This window comes from Lucilia sericata, unplaced genomic scaffold (assembly GCF_015586225.1).
Source record: "Lucilia sericata isolate MDLA Ls3-8-SP2 unplaced genomic scaffold, ASM1558622v1 Contig000544F_arrow, whole genome shotgun sequence".
Lineage (NCBI taxonomy): Eukaryota > Metazoa > Arthropoda > Insecta > Diptera > Calliphoridae > Lucilia > Lucilia sericata.
Genome location: NW_023994554.1, coordinates 324,775 through 347,418, shown reverse-complemented (window position 1 = coordinate 347,418; position 22,644 = coordinate 324,775). Strand labels below are relative to the sequence as shown.

The 22,644-nt window shown below is 30.7% G+C and overlaps 7 protein-coding genes across 7 annotated transcripts; 4 read left to right on the top strand and 3 right to left on the bottom strand.

Annotated features, from left to right (window-relative positions):
- Positions 1–38: 38 nt before the first annotated feature.
- LOC119605989 lies at positions 39–559 on the bottom strand. The gene has a single exon (XM_037959347.1). It carries the CDS (start codon positions 395–397, stop codon positions 47–49), a length of 351 nt encoding a protein of 116 aa, XP_037815275.1. The 5' UTR covers positions 398–559; the 3' UTR covers positions 39–46.
- A 3,297-nt stretch (positions 560–3,856) lies between these two features.
- LOC119605975 (zinc finger CCCH domain-containing protein 13) lies at positions 3,857–8,651 on the top strand. Its single transcript, XM_037959334.1, has 4 exons — positions 3,857–4,114; positions 4,460–4,686; positions 4,926–5,533; positions 5,599–8,651. The coding sequence occupies exons 1-4, from the start codon at positions 3,920–3,922 to the stop codon at positions 7,479–7,481; spliced, it is 2,913 nt and encodes a 970-aa protein (XP_037815262.1). The 5' UTR covers positions 3,857–3,919; the 3' UTR covers positions 7,482–8,651.
- Positions 8,652–8,709: 58 nt separating this feature from the next.
- On the top strand, positions 8,710–10,512 carry LOC119605976 (U4/U6.U5 tri-snRNP-associated protein 2). Its single transcript, XM_037959335.1, has 4 exons — positions 8,710–8,826; positions 8,886–8,939; positions 9,016–10,174; positions 10,238–10,512. Exons 1-4 carry the CDS (start codon positions 8,814–8,816, stop codon positions 10,488–10,490), a joined length of 1,479 nt encoding a protein of 492 aa, XP_037815263.1. The 5' UTR covers positions 8,710–8,813; the 3' UTR covers positions 10,491–10,512.
- Positions 10,513–10,954: 442 nt separating this feature from the next.
- Positions 10,955–12,300, top strand: LOC119605999. The gene is made up of 2 exons (XM_037959359.1): positions 10,955–11,228; positions 11,294–12,300. The coding sequence occupies exons 1-2, from the start codon at positions 11,088–11,090 to the stop codon at positions 11,738–11,740; spliced, it is 588 nt and encodes a 195-aa protein (XP_037815287.1). The 5' UTR covers positions 10,955–11,087; the 3' UTR covers positions 11,741–12,300.
- Positions 12,301–12,308: 8 nt separating this feature from the next.
- On the bottom strand, positions 12,309–13,892 carry LOC119605998. The gene has a single exon (XM_037959358.1). It carries the CDS (start codon positions 13,842–13,844, stop codon positions 12,663–12,665), a length of 1,182 nt encoding a protein of 393 aa, XP_037815286.1. The 5' UTR covers positions 13,845–13,892; the 3' UTR covers positions 12,309–12,662.
- A 1,263-nt stretch (positions 13,893–15,155) lies between these two features.
- On the top strand, positions 15,156–19,398 carry LOC119605978 (bleomycin hydrolase). The gene is made up of 8 exons (XM_037959337.1): positions 15,156–15,570; positions 17,145–17,311; positions 17,380–17,625; positions 17,689–17,826; positions 17,888–18,136; positions 18,205–18,431; positions 18,500–18,620; positions 18,688–19,398. The coding sequence occupies exons 1-8, from the start codon at positions 15,567–15,569 to the stop codon at positions 18,901–18,903; spliced, it is 1,368 nt and encodes a 455-aa protein (XP_037815265.1). The 5' UTR covers positions 15,156–15,566; the 3' UTR covers positions 18,904–19,398.
- A 391-nt stretch (positions 19,399–19,789) lies between these two features.
- On the bottom strand, positions 19,790–21,125 carry LOC119605979 (uncharacterized protein F58A4.6). Its single transcript, XM_037959338.1, has 3 exons — positions 20,681–21,125; positions 20,476–20,590; positions 19,790–20,407 (listed from the first exon to the last, which is right to left on the bottom strand). The coding sequence occupies exons 1-3, from the start codon at positions 21,025–21,027 to the stop codon at positions 20,096–20,098; spliced, it is 774 nt and encodes a 257-aa protein (XP_037815266.1). The 5' UTR covers positions 21,028–21,125; the 3' UTR covers positions 19,790–20,095.
- Between the last annotated feature and the right edge of the window lie 1,519 nt (positions 21,126–22,644).

Sequence of the window (22,644 nt, the reverse complement as noted above, 5' to 3'; positions counted from 1 at the left end):
ATATCGATATAAATTTCAAAAAAAAAACTTTGTGAAATTGCTGCACTCACTCACTTTTCTTTAAAACATCACTTATTTCAGCAAATGTCAAATCATTGAACACTCTCACATCATAGCCGTAATTCAAGAGAGTATGTTCTACAGCATCACGATCTTGTTCGGTGCCCACTCTTTGCTTTTGACCCTTGACATCTTTGTGATTGAAAATGAGTGCAATACCCGCCTGGGGATTATCGCAATTGTAAACATCTTCATCGGTGGGTCGTGAAAAGATAACTTTTTTCTCTACTGGTTCTTTAGTTGTGCTAGAGGTGTTAGTGGTGGTGGTGCAGGTGGCATCGGCTTTGTCATGTTTATCTTTTTTACTTTTGAATAATGATAAATCGGTTTCGTCCATTATTTTATTATTTTTATATTGAATTAATCGTCGATGGTATTGTTTTTCGTTTTACAGTAAACAAGTTACTAAATTTGTATTCAGTAGTTGGTAAATTAGATGTTTTTCTTCGAATATTTTATTTGTAGCTCTAAAATACATGTTTCTTATCTTATCGTCGTTGACTGAAAAGCTTTGATAGTAAATTTTTTTAAGGTTTGTCTTTGAATTTTTGCTCAATATAGAGTTTTTGAGAGAAATCGTTTAAATAAATAATGCAAATAAAGGGGGAGACCGTATGAATAAATATTGTTTAAGAAAAAAAATTATATGAGAAATGTTTAACAAATGTTATTATTTTATTTATCTTTGGCAAATATCTATTTTAAATCATATTTAAAGGGTGTTTTAAAAATCGTGAACGTTTTGAATTTGACAACAATTTTGGTTTATTTATTAACGATTTAGTTAGTTGTCATTCAAAAATAGGTTCCACAAACTATTAATAGGAAGGCACTTACATATCACGAGCATATTTTTTGACTCACAGAGACATTACAGCCACTATAAAGCAAACATTATTGCTGTGATTTTCATGGATAAAAAAAAAATTATACTTGGCCCAATTATGGACCTAACACTACAGGATTTGATAGCGATTAGAAAAAATCATGTTTGTTGAATTTCATCTCAATATTTATCTTCATTTGTAAAGGATTTAGTTAAATAAACAGGTTTTCTGTTCAGGGTTCAATAATGTACCGATCCTCATGGAAATAAGTAGGGAAATGTTGGTTCATATAAAACTTGTCCATGTTTTGAAACTGTTATTGAAAGTTGTTAATAAAAATATTAGTTTGTTTACTAGAATATTACCTTTATAACTTTTATAGATTTTATTTATTAAATTAACACCCTTTTCCTTAATGACTAGTTAAATTTTATTTAAAGATTTCGTGGAAAAATTATTTTAACCCATAGAATTCTATAAAAATAAACGGTAGCCAAACTTGGGCTAAAAAATTTTTAATTTTATTTATTAATAAATTTTATGTTAAAATAATGGTACTTTTTTCATAACATTAAACTACAGATAGTCTTTAAAAGAATATTTTAAAACAATAAACTTTTTCTTACAATTTCTTTTTTACTTTTACCGTTACCTATGTACCTGTTACTTACCCATTGTATGTCTGTATTTTTAAAGCTTAAGTTTAAGCATACATACTCGTTTGTTCCATATGCAAATTATTTTTAAAGACTATAAAGCACTTTATATATACATATTTTTTTTTCTCTACTTACATACATATGTATATGTAAATAGTTATAAAGATTAAACTAAATTAATTGCCTTAAATATTTTAGAAGAGTAAAACAACCTACCATTTAAATATTTATAATAAAATCACTCATTGAAACACATAAAAATAATTAAAATATCGTTTTAAATGTGTTTTACTTTTAAATTTAGCAAAAAAACATTTAAAACATAAAAACGCTTATATGCTTTAGTAAGCTAATAAAAATGGAGAGTATGATATGGTAACCCTAATAAAAATAACGGTTTCAATGTTTACATTGATGATAGATAGCACTTTGCTAGAAATGGTCAGAGATGTGCAAAAAATGCAAAACAAATGTGTCAATTATTTTAAATAAGTTTTTGTAGTCCTTGGCATTTAAAATCTTTTAAAAGTTTTTATACCAATGCTCTTCTTTATTTAAGTAGGTACTTTAAATGGTATTAAATTGTATGTATATGGCTATATATTATTAGTGAAGGACATCAAATTTAACCGTAAACTAGAATGTTAAAAACACTTTCAATTGTTTAAGTAGTTTTTTTAAGAAACCTTTCAAATATGTTTATTTTAACATATGTTTCTTTAAAAATTGTAAATAAAAAGTTTAACAAAAAACTTCTTATGAAAACTAGACTAAACTTGAAAAACTTATATTGAATAAAAAAAGATCTAAAAAGAACATTGCAATCGTGACCTTGTATACATGAGTAATAAATAAAATAAAAGTGTATATTCCATATGATTTCTTTGCGTGAGTTGTTTTATAAAATTACCGCACCCATAACGAGTGAAAACCACTAAAAGTCGATTTTTTTTTAATGTTGGTGGTTTTGGCTAAAAAACTTCTTTCTTTTTTTCGATTTACTAATGCTATATTTGATATTTATTTATATATTTGATTTTTATTTATGGTTATTTCCTTCCTTTATGGAAATATGCCAAAAAAAATTTAAATGTTAATGTACAAAGTTTTCGCTTACTTGTCATTTATGTTTTTTTATAAAGTAACGGTAAATAGTTGAACTATCGATAACACGTAAACAAAGTAATTGTCAAAATACAGGGTTGTTTTATTAAGTAGTTTGTATATGTTATGTTTTTTGTGTGTGAAAACTATTGAAAGTGACTAGTCAAAAGATTTAAACATTATTTTTCATTACTACTTCAATGTTTAATGAAAACTTTCTTTATTTTATTACAAATTTATTAACAACTTAATTAATTAAAAAAAAATTATTGCATATTTTTTATTTAATAAATAATATCTTTCTAGAGAATATTTTAAAATGCTTAAGTAATCAGGAAAGTTTTTGTTAAATATTGTCAAGATTGGAATCAGTTTTAAAAAGAAAAGTAGATTGTAAATATTATTTGATACAATTTTTGGCAGAACACTTTCATCTATCAAGGATTAATATTTGATTTAAATCTAATCTAAATACTCGTTTAGTTATTTGATATCGTTCAAAATCTCAATAAAATTCGATATAAGAACTGAACTAGAACTAAACTTGAATTGAATTAGAACTTAACCAGAACAGAACTGGAAGTGAACTACATAAAACTTAACTAGAACTGAACTAGAATTGAAATAGAACTGAACTAGAACTGAACTAGAACTGAACTAAAACTGAACTAGAACTGAACTAGAACTGAACTAGAACTGAACTAGAACTGAACTAGAACTGAACTAGAACTGAACTAGAACTGAACTAGAACTGAACTAGAACTGAACTAGAACTGAACTAGAACTGAACTAGAACTGAACTAGAACTAAACTAGAACTGAACTAGAACTGAACTAGAACTGAACTAGAACTGAACTAGAACTGAACTAGAACTGAACTAGAACTGAACTAGAACTGAACTAGAACTGAACTAGAACTGAACTAGAACTGAACTAGAACTGAACTAGAACTGAACTAGAACTGAACTAGAACTGAACTAGAACTGAACTAGAACTGAACTAGAACTGAACTAGAACTGAACTGGAACTGAACAAGAACTGAACTAGAACTGAATTAGAACTTAACAAACAGTTCGATATAGTAATTCAATTTTAAGAACTTCGTTATTTATCTTGTTACTAATGTCGTAAATTACGACTCGTAATACTTATGCCGACTCTAGAATTTAAATTTTATTTATATTTTTTCTTCAATTTCTATTTCTAGCGTTGTGTGGGGAATACGGTAAAAAAATCAACTATATAACCACCAATTATTTAAAATCTAAATATGGCGTTACGTTTAAGACGTGATGTCCAAAAGGCATCGTATTACGTATGGTTTTTGGGCGCTGAAGAAGCTAAAGGTTTGCGAGGACATCGAGTCATTAATTCCGTGTTGCCGTATCTCATCGATAGATCACGTACACAGGAGCCAATTAAAGTAACATTGCAAGTATCGCATAAAGGAATTAAAATTATACAGGTGAGTTTTATACACATTTATGTATTAAAGATGTTCCAAAATTTATGCAAGAATGGTGGGGAACAATGTTTACTTAAATCTTGGGAAAGGCATTTGCAAAATTTGTGAATTTCGAGAGATTAATTTTGATGTAATTTATACGACACTCATGAAAGATGTGTTCACAATTTTTAATTTAGAATTCAGTCCTCATATGAGGAGTGTTTCAGTTTAGAATTTACTGGGGACGTTCTTGATTTTTGTTTGTATTCCGATTTAAAATTACACTTTCCAACTGTGTACTTTACGATTTTATTAAAATATACAATTGAAATTATGTAATTAATATAAAATTTTGCATTTCAGGGCTCTTCTAAACATTTTATACCACACAGTGCCATAACAAGTTCCGTACAAACGGACGATATAGTAGCCTGCGTTTTGCTACTTTATAATCCAGTCACAAAATGTCCCCTGCATGTGCATGCCTATCGCTGTGATTCTGAAACTACCGCCGAGGCTTTGAATCAACAATTGCAGATTTTGATAAATCGTCCTGAGAATCAGAAGCGTTTTGAGGATTTGGAATCAAGGTATATGTGTATTTATGTAATAAGTAAAATAATATTTAACACTAGACGGAACATCACAAAAGTAGTCCCTTGAAAGCTATTTTGAAAATATGAACGGGCAGTAGTGGTGACAATGTTCTAAAGTGGGCTAATTTTTAATGCTGTATGCTCCAAAACATAATTTTTACTTAGTGCTTGATTGAAGCACATTTTGCTCTTTAGATTTGAATTATTTTTAATTACTCTCCTCTAACCTACAGATTAGGAATTATACCTGGAATGCCATCGTTATCATCATCGTCTAATAAAACATCGAATCACAACGACGAACTTAATCATAAGAAAGAATCACAACACAACTATGATGATCATCATCACAAACAACAAGCAAGATCGGCAAGACATGAACCATCATCGAAGCGATTTGTTTCATCGTTAGGCAGCGATACCGGTAATAGTACGCGAGATTCAGAATGTAGTGAAGATATTAGTGGTAACTCACCCATATCACGATCACCATTGGGAGTAAAACCTTTGCCTTTGCAACAACAGCCTTTACCCAATCCGGAACTGTTTGATTCATTAGCTGCCGAATTAAGAGCAAAACTAAATGGAAATGGACCACCATTGCTACTGCCACCACGAGATTATGATACGGTACACAGATCCAAGGGAAATTTGACAGCTATAGAATTGAGACGTTGTCGAAATCAGTTGATCGTAGGCAGCAATAGACCGGGTTCAAAAACAGAACTACCACAAAATTTGCCCACTAGCAGTGGTAAGCAGGTTTCTTCTAGAGGTTCATCGGGCATAGGCTCCGATTTGGCACCTAGTCCTGAAAGGCAAGATATAAATACTTCCAGTGGTAAGTTCTTAACAAATTTTATTTAATAATATTTCATTCATTAATAAAATATTGTTATTTTTTAGATGATGAACATTGGAGCAATGAGGCCGATAACTCTGTCATAGCCTTGAAACCTTCTCAAATATCTTTGGAACGCACAGCACCTATTAATCAACATCATATGAATCTGACACGTAAAAATGCGGTACATCCTCGTGACGATAGCTATTTGAGGGATTTGCCTGCCAAACCCTATACACCACGAGACAAGTTACCCTCTACCGAAAGAGATCCTAGATCGAAGACACCCTCTTCTTCGTCTTGGACTAGAGAAGATGAAATTAAACCGATTATTGTTAGACCCTCGAATTATGACTCAAAAATCAATCGTGTACTACAAAGCGAACAATATGCCTATAACCATCATAAGCTAGAGGAAAAGAGCAGAGAACGCTCCAAGATACCCGATGTAGAAAAATCGAATGAAATGGCTGCTTTAATGAAGAAAAATTTGTCTTTGAATCATGATGTAAATGATCAACGTTATAAGTACAAATCAAATAATAGTTTAGATGACTTTGACGATCAACATCATCATGCAGCACCACATCATGGTTATCGCAAAGAAAATCTTACCGACAAACAGAAATTTATGGAATATTCAACTTCAAAAACGAAACCTTCGGCACATCCGAAATCTTATGCTGCCGATGAGGTCCAAAGGTATGGCGGTAAACATCGTTATGTGGATCCAGCTGATTTGCCTTTTGAACAAAATGTCGTTAGAGAGAAATATGCTGGCTATCACCGGGAATCAAATTCCCCCGATCAATCAGAGCTTGGACATCGCACAGCCGAACGTTCTGGAGCCAGGTCAAGGGACGCTCGTGAAGTCCGCGATGTTCGTGACGAACGTAATGTGGAAGCTGTAAAGCATCATTCACGCGATAGAGAAAGGGAACATCATTCTCGTAGTAAGGAACGCAATCCTTACCGAGAACCTGAAAGTATTCCCTATATAGAAAGTATGGAGAAAATGATGAAATCTTCAGCCATGCGTTATAAATCATATGATAGTAATGGTGACTTAAATGTAGCCAGAACAAAGGAGCCTTTACATAGCAAACTCAGTCAACGTAGCAAAGCACATTCCCAACATGATGAAGAAAGAGATTACAGTTACAATTATCCAGCTCATGGCAGACCAGAGCAATACAACACCAACACTTCAAATAAGGAACGTTTTATAGAAACGAAAGAAAAATTCCGGGCCATGGAGAGATCCGGCAGTCGTTATGATTTATCAGATGAAAAAGATGTTGTTGATTACAAATCACGCTCTAGAGGCCCCATAGAAACGCCGGAACCCAAGGCAAGAGCTTATGATGATTGGAGCGATGAAGAACATTTGTATGACGATCCACCTCCAGAAATAAGATCACGTTCCAGATCTCGTGATCAATGGGCTGAACATGGTGTCAGATCAAATGCTGCACCCTCCAAAATGGAAGTTCATAGTCGCAATACACGTCCCAGAGACAGTTCTGGCAAACGTGCTGAATCTAGAAATAGAATTGATAGCAATGATTACAGAGATGCACCACGTTATCGCGAACAGACATCACATGATCATCACGGCCGTCCAGAAGATCATCGCATACGTGATCGGGATCAATCTAGAGAATACACACGGCGAGACTATTCACCCGATAGACGTTCTGGTTCAGAGAGAGCTCATCATCGTGGCGATCGTTCAATGGAACGTCATCGCATCCCTGATGATTCATATCCTCCCACATCTTTATCGAAAGCCTCACCTTCAAGCAGTGGTAGTGGTATAGGTGCTCCAGTACCTCATGGAAAAGCTATTTCCAATATGCCAAAAGGTTATCGACACAGCTACGCCGAACCAGTTTTTTCACGTTCAGCTGGTCGAGTGGGTCTGGCAGCCGTTAATCCTTATTAGATTTAAAAACATAATTAAAATCAAATTAAGCAACTTTTAACAAATATATGAATTTATTTTTATTTCCTCTTTAACTATCCCATAGAATATTGACGTGTGGTAAAATAAAGAAAATTGAATATATAGTTGACCAGATCTTTAAGAGTCAATATTCTATAACCCCTTTATTACAACTGTAAAAAACAAACTTACACTAAAAGTGTTGTAAATGTTTTTATATATTATTCAAAATGTTTTTATATATTATTCAAATTGTTTTTTATTATTATTTAACTAGTTTTCTTATAGTTCTTCAAACTATTATAAAATTTTAATTGTTAATTTTGCAACGAAAGCAAAATCAGATTATTTTCATTAAAATTATTAGAGAAATTATTTTAATTATTATAATTAATATAAAATAATGGAAAATTAATTTGAAATAATTTCTTATCCCAAAACTAAATTGATTTCAAAATCTTAACATTATAACTTTTATAGTTTTGCCTTAAAATACAGCAAAACTGTGAAAGTTTTGAATTTTAAAATTGTTATCCGTTCTAAAGTTTAATAACGAAAATGTTGTATTTTGTAAAATATATTTATATACAGAAACATACATACATACATATATTTATATATGCATATAATTATATGTACATTTATTTGTGGTTGGTTATTAATTCAAACTGTATGCATGTCAAAATAATCTTATTTAGTATTAAAAATTATAATTTTTTTATTCAAAATAAATGAAAATTTTTGTATTGTAACAAAAATATTGGTTATTCTTTTAATGTTATATACATAGCCTATCTGTAATTCCATGTATCTGGTGACGAAAATTGTGCATAAATACACCTCGGACTTTAGAAGTCATATGTAAATTAGTAAAACATTTGACGAACCGTTTTGTTGAACGTAAAACTATTAGGATTGTGTTAGCTATACGGTAATTTTTTATATACTAATGAATCTATCCATATCAGGTAGTATTTTAAAGCCCTTAATTAAAGTAATGAGTTTCAATAGAAAATATTCCATGTTTTAAATAGCACACATCTCTTAATTACAAACTTTAATATTATAAATATGAATGACTGTGAATTAATTCGAAAAGAATTCATTATTTCTAAGCTCAGCACACAATTTATTTAAAGAATAGTACTGAAAACTGTCGTTTTGAGTTGTAACAGTCTTTCACTTAATACCCAAAAACTAAGCAATCTGGCAACTTTAAAATTGTGTGTTATCAATTCCGAGATGAATGTCTCACTGTAAATAGAAGAAGATTTTGTAATTTTAATAGAAATGTTTAGAAAAGTTACTTTCACATAAAAAACATTAAAAATAATGCATTCTAAAGGTAATAACATAATTATAACCCAGTACATTGTTCATTATAATTTATAAATATGTTTACAGACGAGCCAGCAGTTAAAAAACCCAAAACTGAAGAGACAAACACCAATGAAGATGGTAAGAAAAGGCCGTCAGCCACCAAGCGTGTTTACGTTTAGTAAATAAAAAATAAATTTTGTATTGTTTTCTCTAGAACTAGATACTCCTTCTGTGTTTAATCCCAAATATCGGGTATGTCCCTATTTGGATACCATCAATCGCCCTCTATTGGATTTCGATTTTGAAAAATTGTGCTCCATATCTTTGACGCGTATCAATGTCTATGCTTGTCTGGTTTGCGGCAAGTACTTCCAGGGACGTGGTACCAACACCCATGCATATACACATTCAGTGGCGGAGGCTCATCATGTTTTTCTAAATTTACAAACATTAAGATTTTACTGTCTGCCGGATAATTATGAAATTATTGATTCATCATTGGACGATATTAAATATGTACTCAATCCTACCTTTTCCCAGCAAGATATTCACAACTTGGATAAATCCGATCCCAAACACTCGCGTACCGTAGACGGTACTCTTTATTTGCCAGGTGTAGTAGGTTTGAATAATATTAAGAATAATGATTATTGCAATGTGGTGTTACATGCTTTGTCACATGTGGGTCCTTTAAGGGATTATTTTTTGCGTGAACAACATTATGCCAAAATCAAAAGACCTCCAGGTGATTCTATTTTCAATTTAGTGCAACGTTTTGGTGAACTTATGCGTAAAATTTGGAATCCACGCAATTTTAAGGCTCATGTATCTCCACACGAAATGTTGCAGTCAGTAGTGCTGTGGTCAAACAAACGTTTTCAAATTACCGAGCAAGGCGACCCCATTGAATTTCTATCCTGGTTTTTGCACACCTTACATCGCGCTTTAAGAGGCAACAAAAGAGCTGATTCGTCCATAATTAATAAAATATTTTTGGGTGAAATGAAAATATATACACGTAAGATACCTCCAGTGGAATTGGATGATACACAAAAGACTCTACTGCTGGCTACAGAAGAATATCAGGAAAAGTGTGAGGATTCTAATTTCCTGTATCTAACATGTGATTTACCACCACCTCCTTTATTTACCGACGAGTTTCGGGAAAATATTATACCACAAGTTAATCTCTATCAGTTATTGGCTAAATTTAATGGTACCACCGAAAAGGAGTATAAAACATATAAGGATAATTTTCTGAAACGTTTTGAAATCACTAAACTGCCACAGTTCATAATATTGTACATAAAAAGATTTACGAAAAATACTTTCTTTTTGGAGAAAAATCCCACAATTGTTAACTTTCCAATCAAGTGAGTTTATCCTTTGATTTAATACGTTTTTCCAAATAATATTTTGTATCACTTTTCTTTCAGAAATGTGGATTTTGGCGACATTTTATCTATACCTAATCGTGAAAAGCTGCCGGATAGTAAATACAATTTAGTAGCAAATATTGTACATGATGGTGAACCTAATAAGGGTACTTATCGTGTACATATTTTACACAAAGCTAATGGCCAGTGGTATGAAATGCAAGATTTACATGTCACCGAAATACTGCCACAAATGATAACTTTAACGGAATCATACATACAGATTTATGAAAGATGTACTGAACAAACATAAAATAAAATTCTTAAAAATGAAATGTGTATTTAAATTTTGGTAATAAAATTTTGTAAAAAACTTTGTGCGAAGTGGAGTTAAAGTTAAGAAATATATTTTTAGAATCTTAATTAACCGGAAAATGAATGCAGTGTAGACACTTTATAAATACTTTTCAAAGGTAATTTAACTCTTATTATACAAAGCAATTAACCCTTCTTCTTAATAAATACATGGAGATCCAAAAATAAAAAACAATTGACTGCTAAAGGAATATTTATTTTCTTCTGCACATACTAAATTTGTGTGTGACTAATGCGTATATGTAGGTCAGTGTCATATTTTTCATGATTGCAAATAACATCATATTCGAATTCAATATATTTTCGTCCGACACTATGGAAACAGTGTAGATATTTTTATTATTTACTTCTTAAAACAAATAATAAACACTTGAGTTATGCTCATGCGCCGATTATGGAACTAGTGTAGCATTTGTCAATTCAACCATTAGACTAATTACCACCGGATTTATTTGTCCTATATAAATTGTTTTAAATTAAACGTGGAAAAAAATCGATTTAATTGTTATAAAAAAATTAAGTAAAATTTAAGATAATGGCCGAAGGAACTTATGAATATGAATGTATGAGAGCTGAATTGTTGGGCATTGCAAAGCCTGACAAAGAAGAATTTGAAAAGGCCAGAGCCGAAAGGCTACAACAGGAACAAGATGAACGTGAAGCAGCTGAAGCGAAGGTAATAAAATGAGTTAATAAAAAATTAAGTGAAACTGTAAAAAGTTACATCTTAAACTCTTAAAGATGCTGGAAGAACAAGATGAAGCTTTAAAAGGTACAGGCAGTAAATTGGACGAATTGACTGGCATTTTATCATCAACACAACAAAAACTTAATCGTTTTAAACAAACTGCTTGCGGCAGTCTGACTAATATATTCAGCAGAACTAGTTCAATGGATACGGGCAAGTCGCAACTCAACGAAGACACGCCCAATACTTCATCAAGACGTAATACAACAGCGGCCAATACATCGGCCGATATTAATCAGGCTCTTGATAATTTGGATAATATGCAACATCAGGAGGGTCAGCCAGTGATACCAACAGAAAAAATACGTCAAGCTAAATTGGATTTGGATAAGAAAATGACTTCTCATTTAGATGCTTTGGATAGAATGATTAATAAAGCCGATCAGGCAGAGATAGCCATGCATGAACAAACTAAACAAATGCGTAAAATGGCAAAGTAAAATCTAAACTTGCAATTATTAAGTGAAAAATTATATATTTATGTATTTTCCCAATTAAACAACAAGCGTTTGTGTATATGATGTAGCTTGTTTTAAAAACCGTAACAAATATGTATTCTAAAGTATGTGTGTATTTTTTAAAGAAGTTTATTCAGTTTTAAACCTTTGTAATTTTGATAATTGTATTGTTTTAGTTCTCAATAGATTTATGGGTTTCACTCGGATTGAGTCAAATTATTGTCATTTAGAACTTAAGCTTGCAATTCTAGCAATTACAAATATAATTATATTTGTTCTAACGCAAAACATCTAAAAACGTATAAGCTTTTATCAAATATTGCAAAACTAGAAGTTCCAAACAAACTGGTACAAACTTTATACTGTTAATGACTTCCATATCTTGAACTGTAAATTCAAAGCTAGCTTATATTTAGCTGGTCATCCGTTTTATTCAAAAATTATTTACAACCCCTTATGAATTTTTTAAAATAATTTTTATTATGTTATTGTTGTGAGTATAATAGCAAATAATAAATATATATGTATAAAAAATCTTATATAACATAACAATTGTTCTAATTTTATATAGCTTTTAAGGGAAGTACAAATTTGCCAGGTGAAAATCATTTATTATTTACAGTAAACTTTTTTAAAAGGAATCCAAAACTCGATTTAAAGGGGAACACTTTTACTTATTATTAGTTTTACAAATTGGAAATTTTTCAGTTCTAAATTGAGTTATTTGCCGATAAAAAATATTTTTTCAAACAGAGTTCAGAACAAATGAATTATACATATCTAAATAAATATTTTAATATGCCAGAGAATAATTTTATTCTTGGGTTATAATTCAGAAATCTAATTAATTGGTTTTACATTTTATCGTTACATTTTTTTTAATTCAGTCTCATAGTATTTTGAATCAATAAAATATATAACTTAGTAAAAAGTCATCATTATTTACGCGATAAATTTCGGGCAAAACATTAATGTTTTGTCCTAATTCTTCATGAAAAGCGCTGAATAGAAAAGGTGAAATTTTCATTTTTAAAATATTAATATCCTGCTGCCAGTATTCTAGCAATGGTGGCCGTTTATTTAACTCCTCATCATTGTTGTTGACAGCTTCTTCGTCTTCCGATGCTATCGAACGATAAAGTATTTTAAAGGCTTTACATGGCTTAAGTTCTATGCAAGTATTTGTAGATAATCCTCTAGTTAACTTCTCCTCACATTGTTCAAGAATTAAAACCGGCAAATGTTTTTCTAAAATATGAACAAGTAAAAATTGTGAGCGGCGATCAGGAAAACTAGCTTCCAATAAGACTTTGGTAAAATGCATATTTCTTAACAAAGGTTCCGGTGAGGGTAATGAGGTTTCTTCTATGGCCTTTAGCATAAGTTTGTGGATTTTTGATTGAGCGCTGTAGGCCAAAATATCCATTATGTTACCTTTTAAATCCAAATGTAAGGAATCACACCATAATTTGGCTGCCTTGCCATTAAACAGGGTTTCTCCTAAGTATCTCAAACATCTCTTACAGTACAAATGATTTTCCTTTTCCCGTGTTGAATTTTCTACAACTTCTCTATTCAACACAATAAATTGAAATCCATAAAACAAATCCTTTGACTTGGGCACTAAAACATCTTTAAAACAGGGACCATGATGACAAAAAAATTCACTTACATCTATGGCTCCCGAGGGAAATTCTCGTATTTTTTCATATTTTTGTGGAGCTACCAATGTTGTCTTACAATTGCAACACAGCACCGATGCCACGTCCTGCTCCACCAGATTCAATTGCCCAGCAATTTTTTCATCTTTTTGATTTTGAGGATCATCTATTTTTACATCTTTTATGCTAATACGAAAGGCTGCATTTTCCACATCAACTATTAAGTTGCTAAATGTTCCCGCTAAAATCGTAAAGTATTTGTTGACAAATATCTCAGCAGTACATTTTGGATTTTGTAATTGCACTTTATTCTCGTCCACATTAATTTTCAATGATTCCGTTTCATTTAAAGATTGTTTAAATTTTAAGAAAACATTTGCACAGCACAAATGCTGGCGTACTTCAACAACAGCAGAATGCAACATTTATTTACTTTTTTCCTACACTGCACAAGTGTTTGCAAGGCGAATTCACATAAGGTGGCTGTTCGGCAACAAAAACAACATTTTACATGTATTTTGTTTTTGCATTTGGTTCACGTAGATGTCAAAAACAGTAAGTACGACTAATTCATTTCATAAAAATAGTTTGCAAAATTTTAAATTTTATTAAAAACTAAATTTAAAAATATTAAAATTTTGGAATTGAATAATGTGTGTTTCAAACGAAAATTTCTATTCCGGCAGATTAAAGTATGTGCAAAACAGAGTAGCAAGCCATATCGACGGGACCGGCGGCTAGCTGAGCAACAGGTAAATTTTCCCAAGCCACGCCAACGCCAAAAGTGTCGGCCCGTTGACAACTTATTTTGCAGCCGGAATAACTTTTCACATTAATTTTCAATTTTCAGTACTAGTACTTATTCATTGACTTTACAATTGTTTACTTTTAAAGAAACATACAACTAAATATCTCGCAATTCAATAAAGACTCAAATGCTTAATAAAGATATTGATGCCTTATTTTAGGATTTTTCTACGGAAAATGTACGATATAACGCACGTCTTCGGAAAGATGTTATTATGAAGATGTGGGTTATCTTATTGGACGCTTCTTAAAATGTTGATAATTCCTTTTGTAACACAAAGCTATGATAATAATATGAAGGGGACTTCATACGGGAAATAGGGTCAAATGAGGCTCGATCATTATGAAAATCAGCAGAATCAGTAAAACTTATATAAAACTAAGTTTTGCCGATTTTTGCAGTGATACAATGTAAATTCGCCTTGCTTTGTTTCGCACTGACTGCTGTCAAAGGTTGTCTACATTTTTATTTTAAAAAATTTCGGAACTTAACGAATCTAAACGGCTCCAATTTAAACGATGAGTAATTCAGCTCGAGTGGATAAAGAATATTTTTTCATTTAATTTTTTGTCACTTTCGAGTCATATGTGGTGATGGAGAAAATTGTACCTTACCCGAGTTTAATTCAAGCACATCTATGTTTATGTGTTTTATATATTTAAGCAATTGCAAATTTTATATATATTTTTGTTCTGATACTATTGTCTTGTTTTAAGCGCGCATCTAATTTTCAAGCTTTTGGTTATCTTCTTTTATTGGCGGCAGGGACTAATATCACTTCCTTCTGTTAAAATATTTTTGTTATATTGACATTGAAACAATATGGGGCAAATCTTACTTCGGTCACTGCAAATAAATTCGGCAGGTCAATACAACAAACGTTCATGTGGCAATATTGTTAATATTCAACAACAGAGTTACCTAGATTAACAAAAAGCAGTATAGTCATCACACAAAAATAATTTTAATTGCATATAACAAAAAGTTTTGGCTAGAAAGTTATTTTAAAATATTAATAAATAGTAATAATGTATCTAAGAAACTCACATTATTTGTTGTCATAACAAAACAAAATTTTTTCTGGTATTAAAGGAGATTTTACGGAAGATATTTTGGTTTAAATAAGTTGGCCTCCCTGATGATAATTAAAAAATTTTAAACTTTGGCAAGCCTGTTATCATATCATTTCACTTTGTCATTGCCGCTTTTGCATCTCTGTGAGATTTTGCAAAAAAATAAAAATTTCCTACGAAAACGCGTATAAAACAACTATAAAAAAAGAAAAAGTTTTTATTTTTTAACCTAACTTGGTCGTTTTCGTCAATTTGTGAACAATAAAATGTGTAAGTAAATTAAAGTGTTTTAAAAATTTGCCCTAAACAAATAGTTCAATAAAATTAACTTTTTTCAACAATAGAAAGTGCTGCATAATGCACCCACAACATAATTTTAATATTTTCTGAAATAAGCAAATACAAAATGTATTTTTAACTAAATAAACCAAAAAATAGGAAAAAACTGGAAATAGTAGTAGTAATATGTATTGATTGCTTGAATATTTTTTTGTTGCTTGTTTTTCTGCTGGCACAAACAAATGTGGCACAAAAGTACATTTGTTGCGGTTGTGGAATTTTGCAATACATTTTGCCAGAAGAGAAGGCAAAAGCCAACCAAGATATCTTTCTTGTTGTAGTTGTTATTTTTTGTCCGTATGTGCCCTAATCATCATAAGTAGTCATAAGAGTTGAGGAGGGGTGTGAGAGGGGGTCATTGTTATTATTTGCCTAGATCTTTTGTACGTTTTTTTTTATTAATATTAATTTTTTTCAACTCTGTCGTTATCTTTTATTTTTTGTTGACTGTTGTTTTTATGTGTTAAGATAAAAATATTTGCTTGCCTCATTTGCATTTCTTTGTGTGTAAATTTGTTGCTGCTTACTGTTGTTGTTTTACTATCAATTTTTATAGCTCTCACTTTTATTTTTTTATATTTTTCGCATTATCACTTCTATCCAATTAAAATTTTAAACACGTAAAATCTAAACAAATGATCATAAGTTTTGATGGAAAAAATAGGTACTTTGTGATGATTATGCATTTTGTACTGATATTTTTTAAGGCCCTTTTTTATTTAACGAAAAACAAAAAATATTTCTGATTTACTATTTTCTTTTTGTGTATTCATAACAATAACACGATTCAAATAGTTTTTAAATCCAGATAGGTACCAAAATTTCATCTCAAATTTTAGTCCCTGGGTTTTGATTGTTTTTTGATTCAAATTTTACAAAAACTCCGAAAACTTCGAATTTTCTTTAAATTATTACTAAAATTTAAATTTTCCCTAGTTTTTTCACTTAAAATTTAATTTTTCGCCAAACTCTGAATTCTGAGTTTTAGCTTTATATTCGATTTCACACTAAAAAACGATTTTGAATTAATTATTTAATAAAGGATGGATTGTTTATACCTATTATTTAGAAGAAAATATTTTGCAATTGCGTTTCTGAACGCCTGAATGGATTCCTTCTTTTTATCAAAAACCTAAAACCTTAAAAGAAATAATCATTACCATAAGAACCCAGTTAATATCGAATCAAATATACTAACTAACTACTTTTCTCGTATAATTAAGTCCACAACAATAAATTTAATGATATTTTGTCCGCTTTGTATTAAAACATTTCATTCATATTCTCTATGTGTGTGTGATCGATAAATCCCACCACCATTTGGGTTCTTAAATGGGTGAAAATAAACATTTGACCAACATTTCTTTTCTGCCACGCCGTTTCAGTTGTAAATAAGATTTATCAAACCACCAGTAGGCAACGTCCCATACTACAAGCAAGCCAACGAATTTTAAAAAATATATTCGAACACAACAAACACTTAAGTGGCTCAAATTTTCTTTTAGCCTCTACCTCGGCCATAACACAAGATAAATTAGACAAATGGCGTAAGGAGTTTTACAGTGAGCCCAAAAATATTTTGGCACAAAATGTATGCTCCCGTTTTGATCCCTGGGATGTGTGTTTGTCACGCCAACAGTTGGAAACCACCAATCATGTGTTTACTTATAAGGTAAAGTTTAGAATTTTAAATGTAAATTTAATAATTTGTTTTTCACAATGTATTATTTTTTATTGTAGGTGGAAATGGAGGGCAAACCGGTAACAAACCAAAAAAGTTCGGGTAGATGTTGGTTGTTTGCTGCTTTGAATTGTTTACGTTTGCCATTAATGAAAGAGTATAATCTAGAAGAATTTGAGTTTTCTCAGTCATATTTATTTTATTGGGATAAAATTGAACGTTGCAACTATTTCCTTAATAATATTGTTAAAACTGCCAAGCGAGGCGAGAAGGTTGATGGTCGTTTGGTATCATTTTTATTGAATGTAGGTTTTTTTATCATTATTATAAATGCATTTCTTTAAAAATTAATAATTTTCTTTAAATAGGATCCAACTTCAGATGGTGGTCAGTGGGATATGTTAGTTAATTTGATAACCAAACATGGTCTTATGCCAAAGAAATGTTTCCCCGAAAGCTACAGTTCTGAAGCTAGTGTACGCATGAATGGTGTTTTAAAGAGCAAGGTAGGTGTTGTAACCTAAAAAAACTATGATTTTTTTTCATATTTCTAATTTCTTTTGCTAGTTGCGTGAATATGCCAAAGTACTGCGTGACCTGATGGATACAAATCCAAGTGACGATGAAGTTAATGCTAAAGTTGATGAAATGATGGGTGAAATTTATAAAGTTGTTGGCATTTGCTTGGGTATACCAGCCAAAGAGTTTACTTGGGAGTATTATAACAAAACCAAAGCATACCATACAGTGGGTCCCATAACACCACTTGAATTCTATAATACCATGGTTAAGCCTCTGTTTAATGTTGAGGATAAGGTATTTAATTTATAAAAACTTATAATTTTTACCTTAAATTACTAAAAATCGTTATTTTTTCTGTTTAGGTTTGTTTAGTTACTGATCCCCGTCCTTCTAGCAAATACAATCAAGCCTATACTGTAGACTGTTTGGGTAATGTAGTCGATGGTCGTCCAGTGTTGTATAATAATCAACCGGTTGAAATCTTGCTGCAAATGGTGGCAGCCAGCATAAAAGCTGGTGAACCCGTGTGGTTTGGTTGTGAGGTCAGCAAACGTTTTGCTCCTAGACAAGGTATCGAGGACTTGAATGTGTAAGTTATATAAAGTTTAAAAATTATCAAGACTATATCAACTTTTAATATTTTTTCCTCTTTTCTAGCCACGATTTTAAGCTGGTCTTCGATATAGATATACAGAAAACCTTGACCAAAGCTGATCGTTTGATTTATGGTGAATCTGCCATGACTCATGCCATGGTCTTTACAGCCGTTTCACTAGATGTAAGTTAGAAGCACTCAAAACACCTATAAACATTTGTATTTCAATGTTATTTTTCTTTCAACTTAGGAAAATTCGCAACCAAAGAAATTACGCGTGGAAAATTCCTGGGGCGAAGATCGTGGCGAAAAGGGTTATTTGGTTATGTCTGCCGAATGGTTCAAAGAATTTGGTTTTGAAGTTGTGGTCGATAAAAAATATGTGCCTGAAGATATTTTACGCGTTTTCGATCAAGAACCTATTGTTTTACCTGCCTGGGATCCCATGGGCACCTTGGCCCAATAAGTGTCTTAGGGTTTCATCATCAATATTTATATAGTACATCATACATGTCTTTATTCTAAAATACTAAACATGTGTTGTTTGCCAGAGACACACACACACACAACTCCTCTTCAAGACAGCTCTAACAAAACAAACCAATAAGCTTTTTTCCTTGATGACAAACATGGTGGTCTACTTATATTCATTTATTTCCAATCATGATTTGCATTTTTAAAATCAACCTGTTTTTTGATTCCTAAAGAATTATAAAACGGTATACTCTTTTATATAAATATAAATATTTTAAAAACAACAAAATACATACTTATACGTATAAAACAAATATACAAATACATACAATATTAACCCATTTATATATATTTATTATTATCTTATATACATACTACACACAACATACAACATATTTGATTTACAACAATTATTAATCGGTAAAGAAAACCGAAACAAAGATACAAAATATTATAAAATGCATTTTTTTCTATATATAAAAAAGAATTGATGCTTCCTTTAATTTTATTAATTCTTTGTTAAGGGAGGCCATTGAAGATTTTTAAAAATCTATAAATTTTATGTAGAAAATTTAGAATGAGAGGATTATATAAATATTTACAGATAACTCAACTTGTAGTTTTAACAGCAGACTAAAATGTACAAAATTTTGAAAATGTTATCTCAAAAATGAAAATTACGAAGGTATGTTGTATATAAGCCCCAGTTTTATTAATGTATGCCAGTCCATTAACCTATTTTTGTATGTATATAACGGATATGGCACTTTATGCCAACATGAACTTTACAAATCATAATTTTTTGCCCATCTCTCCACCTAACCATTACAATTGCATTTTGACAATGATTTCCATTTGAAAATTATAACACGTTTTAATTTAAATTATTATCAAGTTTTATTTAAATAACTGGACACTTTATTACATTTCCATTATAACAAATTTCTTTAATAACGGAAAAAAGGAGCACTTGAACTAAAAGTTTTTAAATTTTAAAAGGTTATTAAATAAAATTCACATAACAAAACCACAACAAAACTAAATTTAAATTAAACAATAATAAGAAAATAACCCATATCAAAATTTTATTTCACTTTTAGCAAACATTTACTCGTTTCAACAGTCCTGAGTTTAACATCAGTTTATAGATTAAATGTGACGTTACCACAACATCCTTTTAACATCTACTTGTCACCAGCACCATTAATTTTTTGATTTTGCAATGCTTCTTTTTTGCGTGATTTCAGCCTTAAGCCATATTCATATTGTAATTTCAACCATATTCCTTTGCACATTTTAACTAAACGTCCATCCACTTCGGCATGACTGCGGGCAAAGTTATACTGTTGTCTTATGATGTATTTAGCTGATCTCAAACGTCCCGTTTGTATTAGTGATATACTGTAGAAAAGTTTACATCTAGATTGCAAAAAAGGGTCACCCAGTTTAATGCCAATCATTAGTTGTTTCTGTGATATTTTACCAGCCATTTCAGCCTGAAAATGGTAAAATAGCGTTTTCAGAATAAGTTCTTTTATTAAAGTAAATATAACATATAACCTACGCATTTGGAGAATTGTTCGCCTAAAGCTGAAAAAGCTCCTCCTAAGGTAGATAACCAGGACATTAGATATTCGGTTTCTATTTTTTCCCATAATATAACAGCTAGCATACGATTCCTAAAAAAAATATAAAGCAATTGCTTTAATATAGTAATTTTTTTTTTTTTGCTTATTTTACTACAGGGCTTTAATAAAAAACACACTCACCATTTCCAATCGATTATATCTCTCTCCGGCTTAACAATTTGTAACCATAACAATTGCACACCTTTTAACTGCAGCCAAGTGCTCAACACTTTTCTATATTCCAAATAGTTTAATAATTCCTTTTGCAAATAATAATAATTTATACCATCAATTTCCCATTTTAAACGTTTCAATACCGGCAGTTTATTAACATTTGGACACTTGGTTGTCCTTTTGATTGTTTGCAAAATTTCTAAATTATAGTCGATTCTATTCAAGTTGTTATTGTTGATATTTTGTTTGGAGGGCACAATATGATAGTAGATTTTATGTTGCCAATAATCATTTATGCAAATTATTACAGACATTTTTAGTTAATTTATTTATTATTAATAAAAAGAAAACATTTTATTTAAACTGTCTGCTAATTTTTGCACTTGATTGTTTTTGTTTTGTTTCGGTGTTTTTGACAGATTCAATAAAGTGTAAGAAAATTAGTTATGAGTAAGATTTTAGAGATGACAAAGACATTGGAGATGGCAAATTGACGATAAAAGCGAAAATAATAAAAATAAAATAAATTTGGCATAACTTAAGTCTAAACTGCTGTAATGTGCATAATATTAACATTTTTTTGTGTAATACCAAGTTCACACGAAGGAGTTGAATTACTTAATTCGGCCTCTGAGTAACAATAGCCAATTAACCCGTTTCTACGACACATTCGTAATTCGTTTTGACAGTTCATCGCCATGCCATTTTTTTCAATCATTATTTTATAATTTTTTGGAATACAAAAATTTTGTATGATACAAAAATAAGTTTATTACATTATTTCAACAGTTTAAGTTGTATATTTTCTATTTATTTACATTTTTTTGTAAGCTGATTATGATAAATACCCGATAAAAATTAGAAATGACACTCATTCATTCGTAATTCGTACATAATTCAAACTGAATTACGTACAGCTTGTGTAATTGGCAGCTGGAATTTTGTATGGCGAATCATGTCATTCAGTACGTAATTGGGGGTTGAATGATGTATGAGAGCGTGAATTACGAATAATTGCACCGCGTAAACGGGGTATATAACTATTGCTGAAGAACTTATTTGAAATAGAATATTTTTTTTCAGGAATCTGGAAGTTTCTGGGTTTCTGTATGATCCTGATTCTAGAAGTAGGTAAATCTGAACAAATTCTCACAATATTTCTGAAGTGTTGTTATAAAAATCATCAAAAAATATTCTTCATTATAGAAAAATAATTAAGGGATTAATAAAGGAAGAAAATTTACTATAAAAATATTGAATTTTGTATAAAATATACAGTAATTTTACTGTTAAATAATAAGTTTTCTTAATCGGTTAATTTATATAAATTATCGGTTTATTCGTTATTTGAAATTTGGCAATTTTCATTTATTCGAGCGATTAATCGTTAAAAATTGATCGATTAACCGATTGACTATTCGTTTGAATACCCTAATATATACATATACAATATGTAATATATATTTCCATTAATCCATTGAGCGCTAACTTGAACAATTGTGATTTTTAGTAAGGATTTTTTTTACAAATTTAGGATTTCCTATGTATATTAAAGAAGAGTATTATATGAGTAAGCTTATACGGTATCTAAATAGCGGATGCGGGTTTGAGCTACTTCACAACCCGACGTTGTCGTTTTTATGATTTCCACGACTCCACTGCAGTGTGGTGCACTGTAATTTTACTAAACAAATTATATTAGACTGCAACGGCTTCAGAGAATTCACTGATCAAGCCTAGGCTAGGCTGTTAATTCAAAATGCTATCGTACTTTTCTAGCAGAAACAGCGAGTCTAGCAAATGTCACAAGGGGAGACCTATTCAATGGTATTTTTCAAAAACCTTTAACCTGTATTGTCGGCAGTTTCGACACAAGACATTAGTCATTCTTATTAAAAGTTTTATCTTATCCAGATTATACTATTTATTTT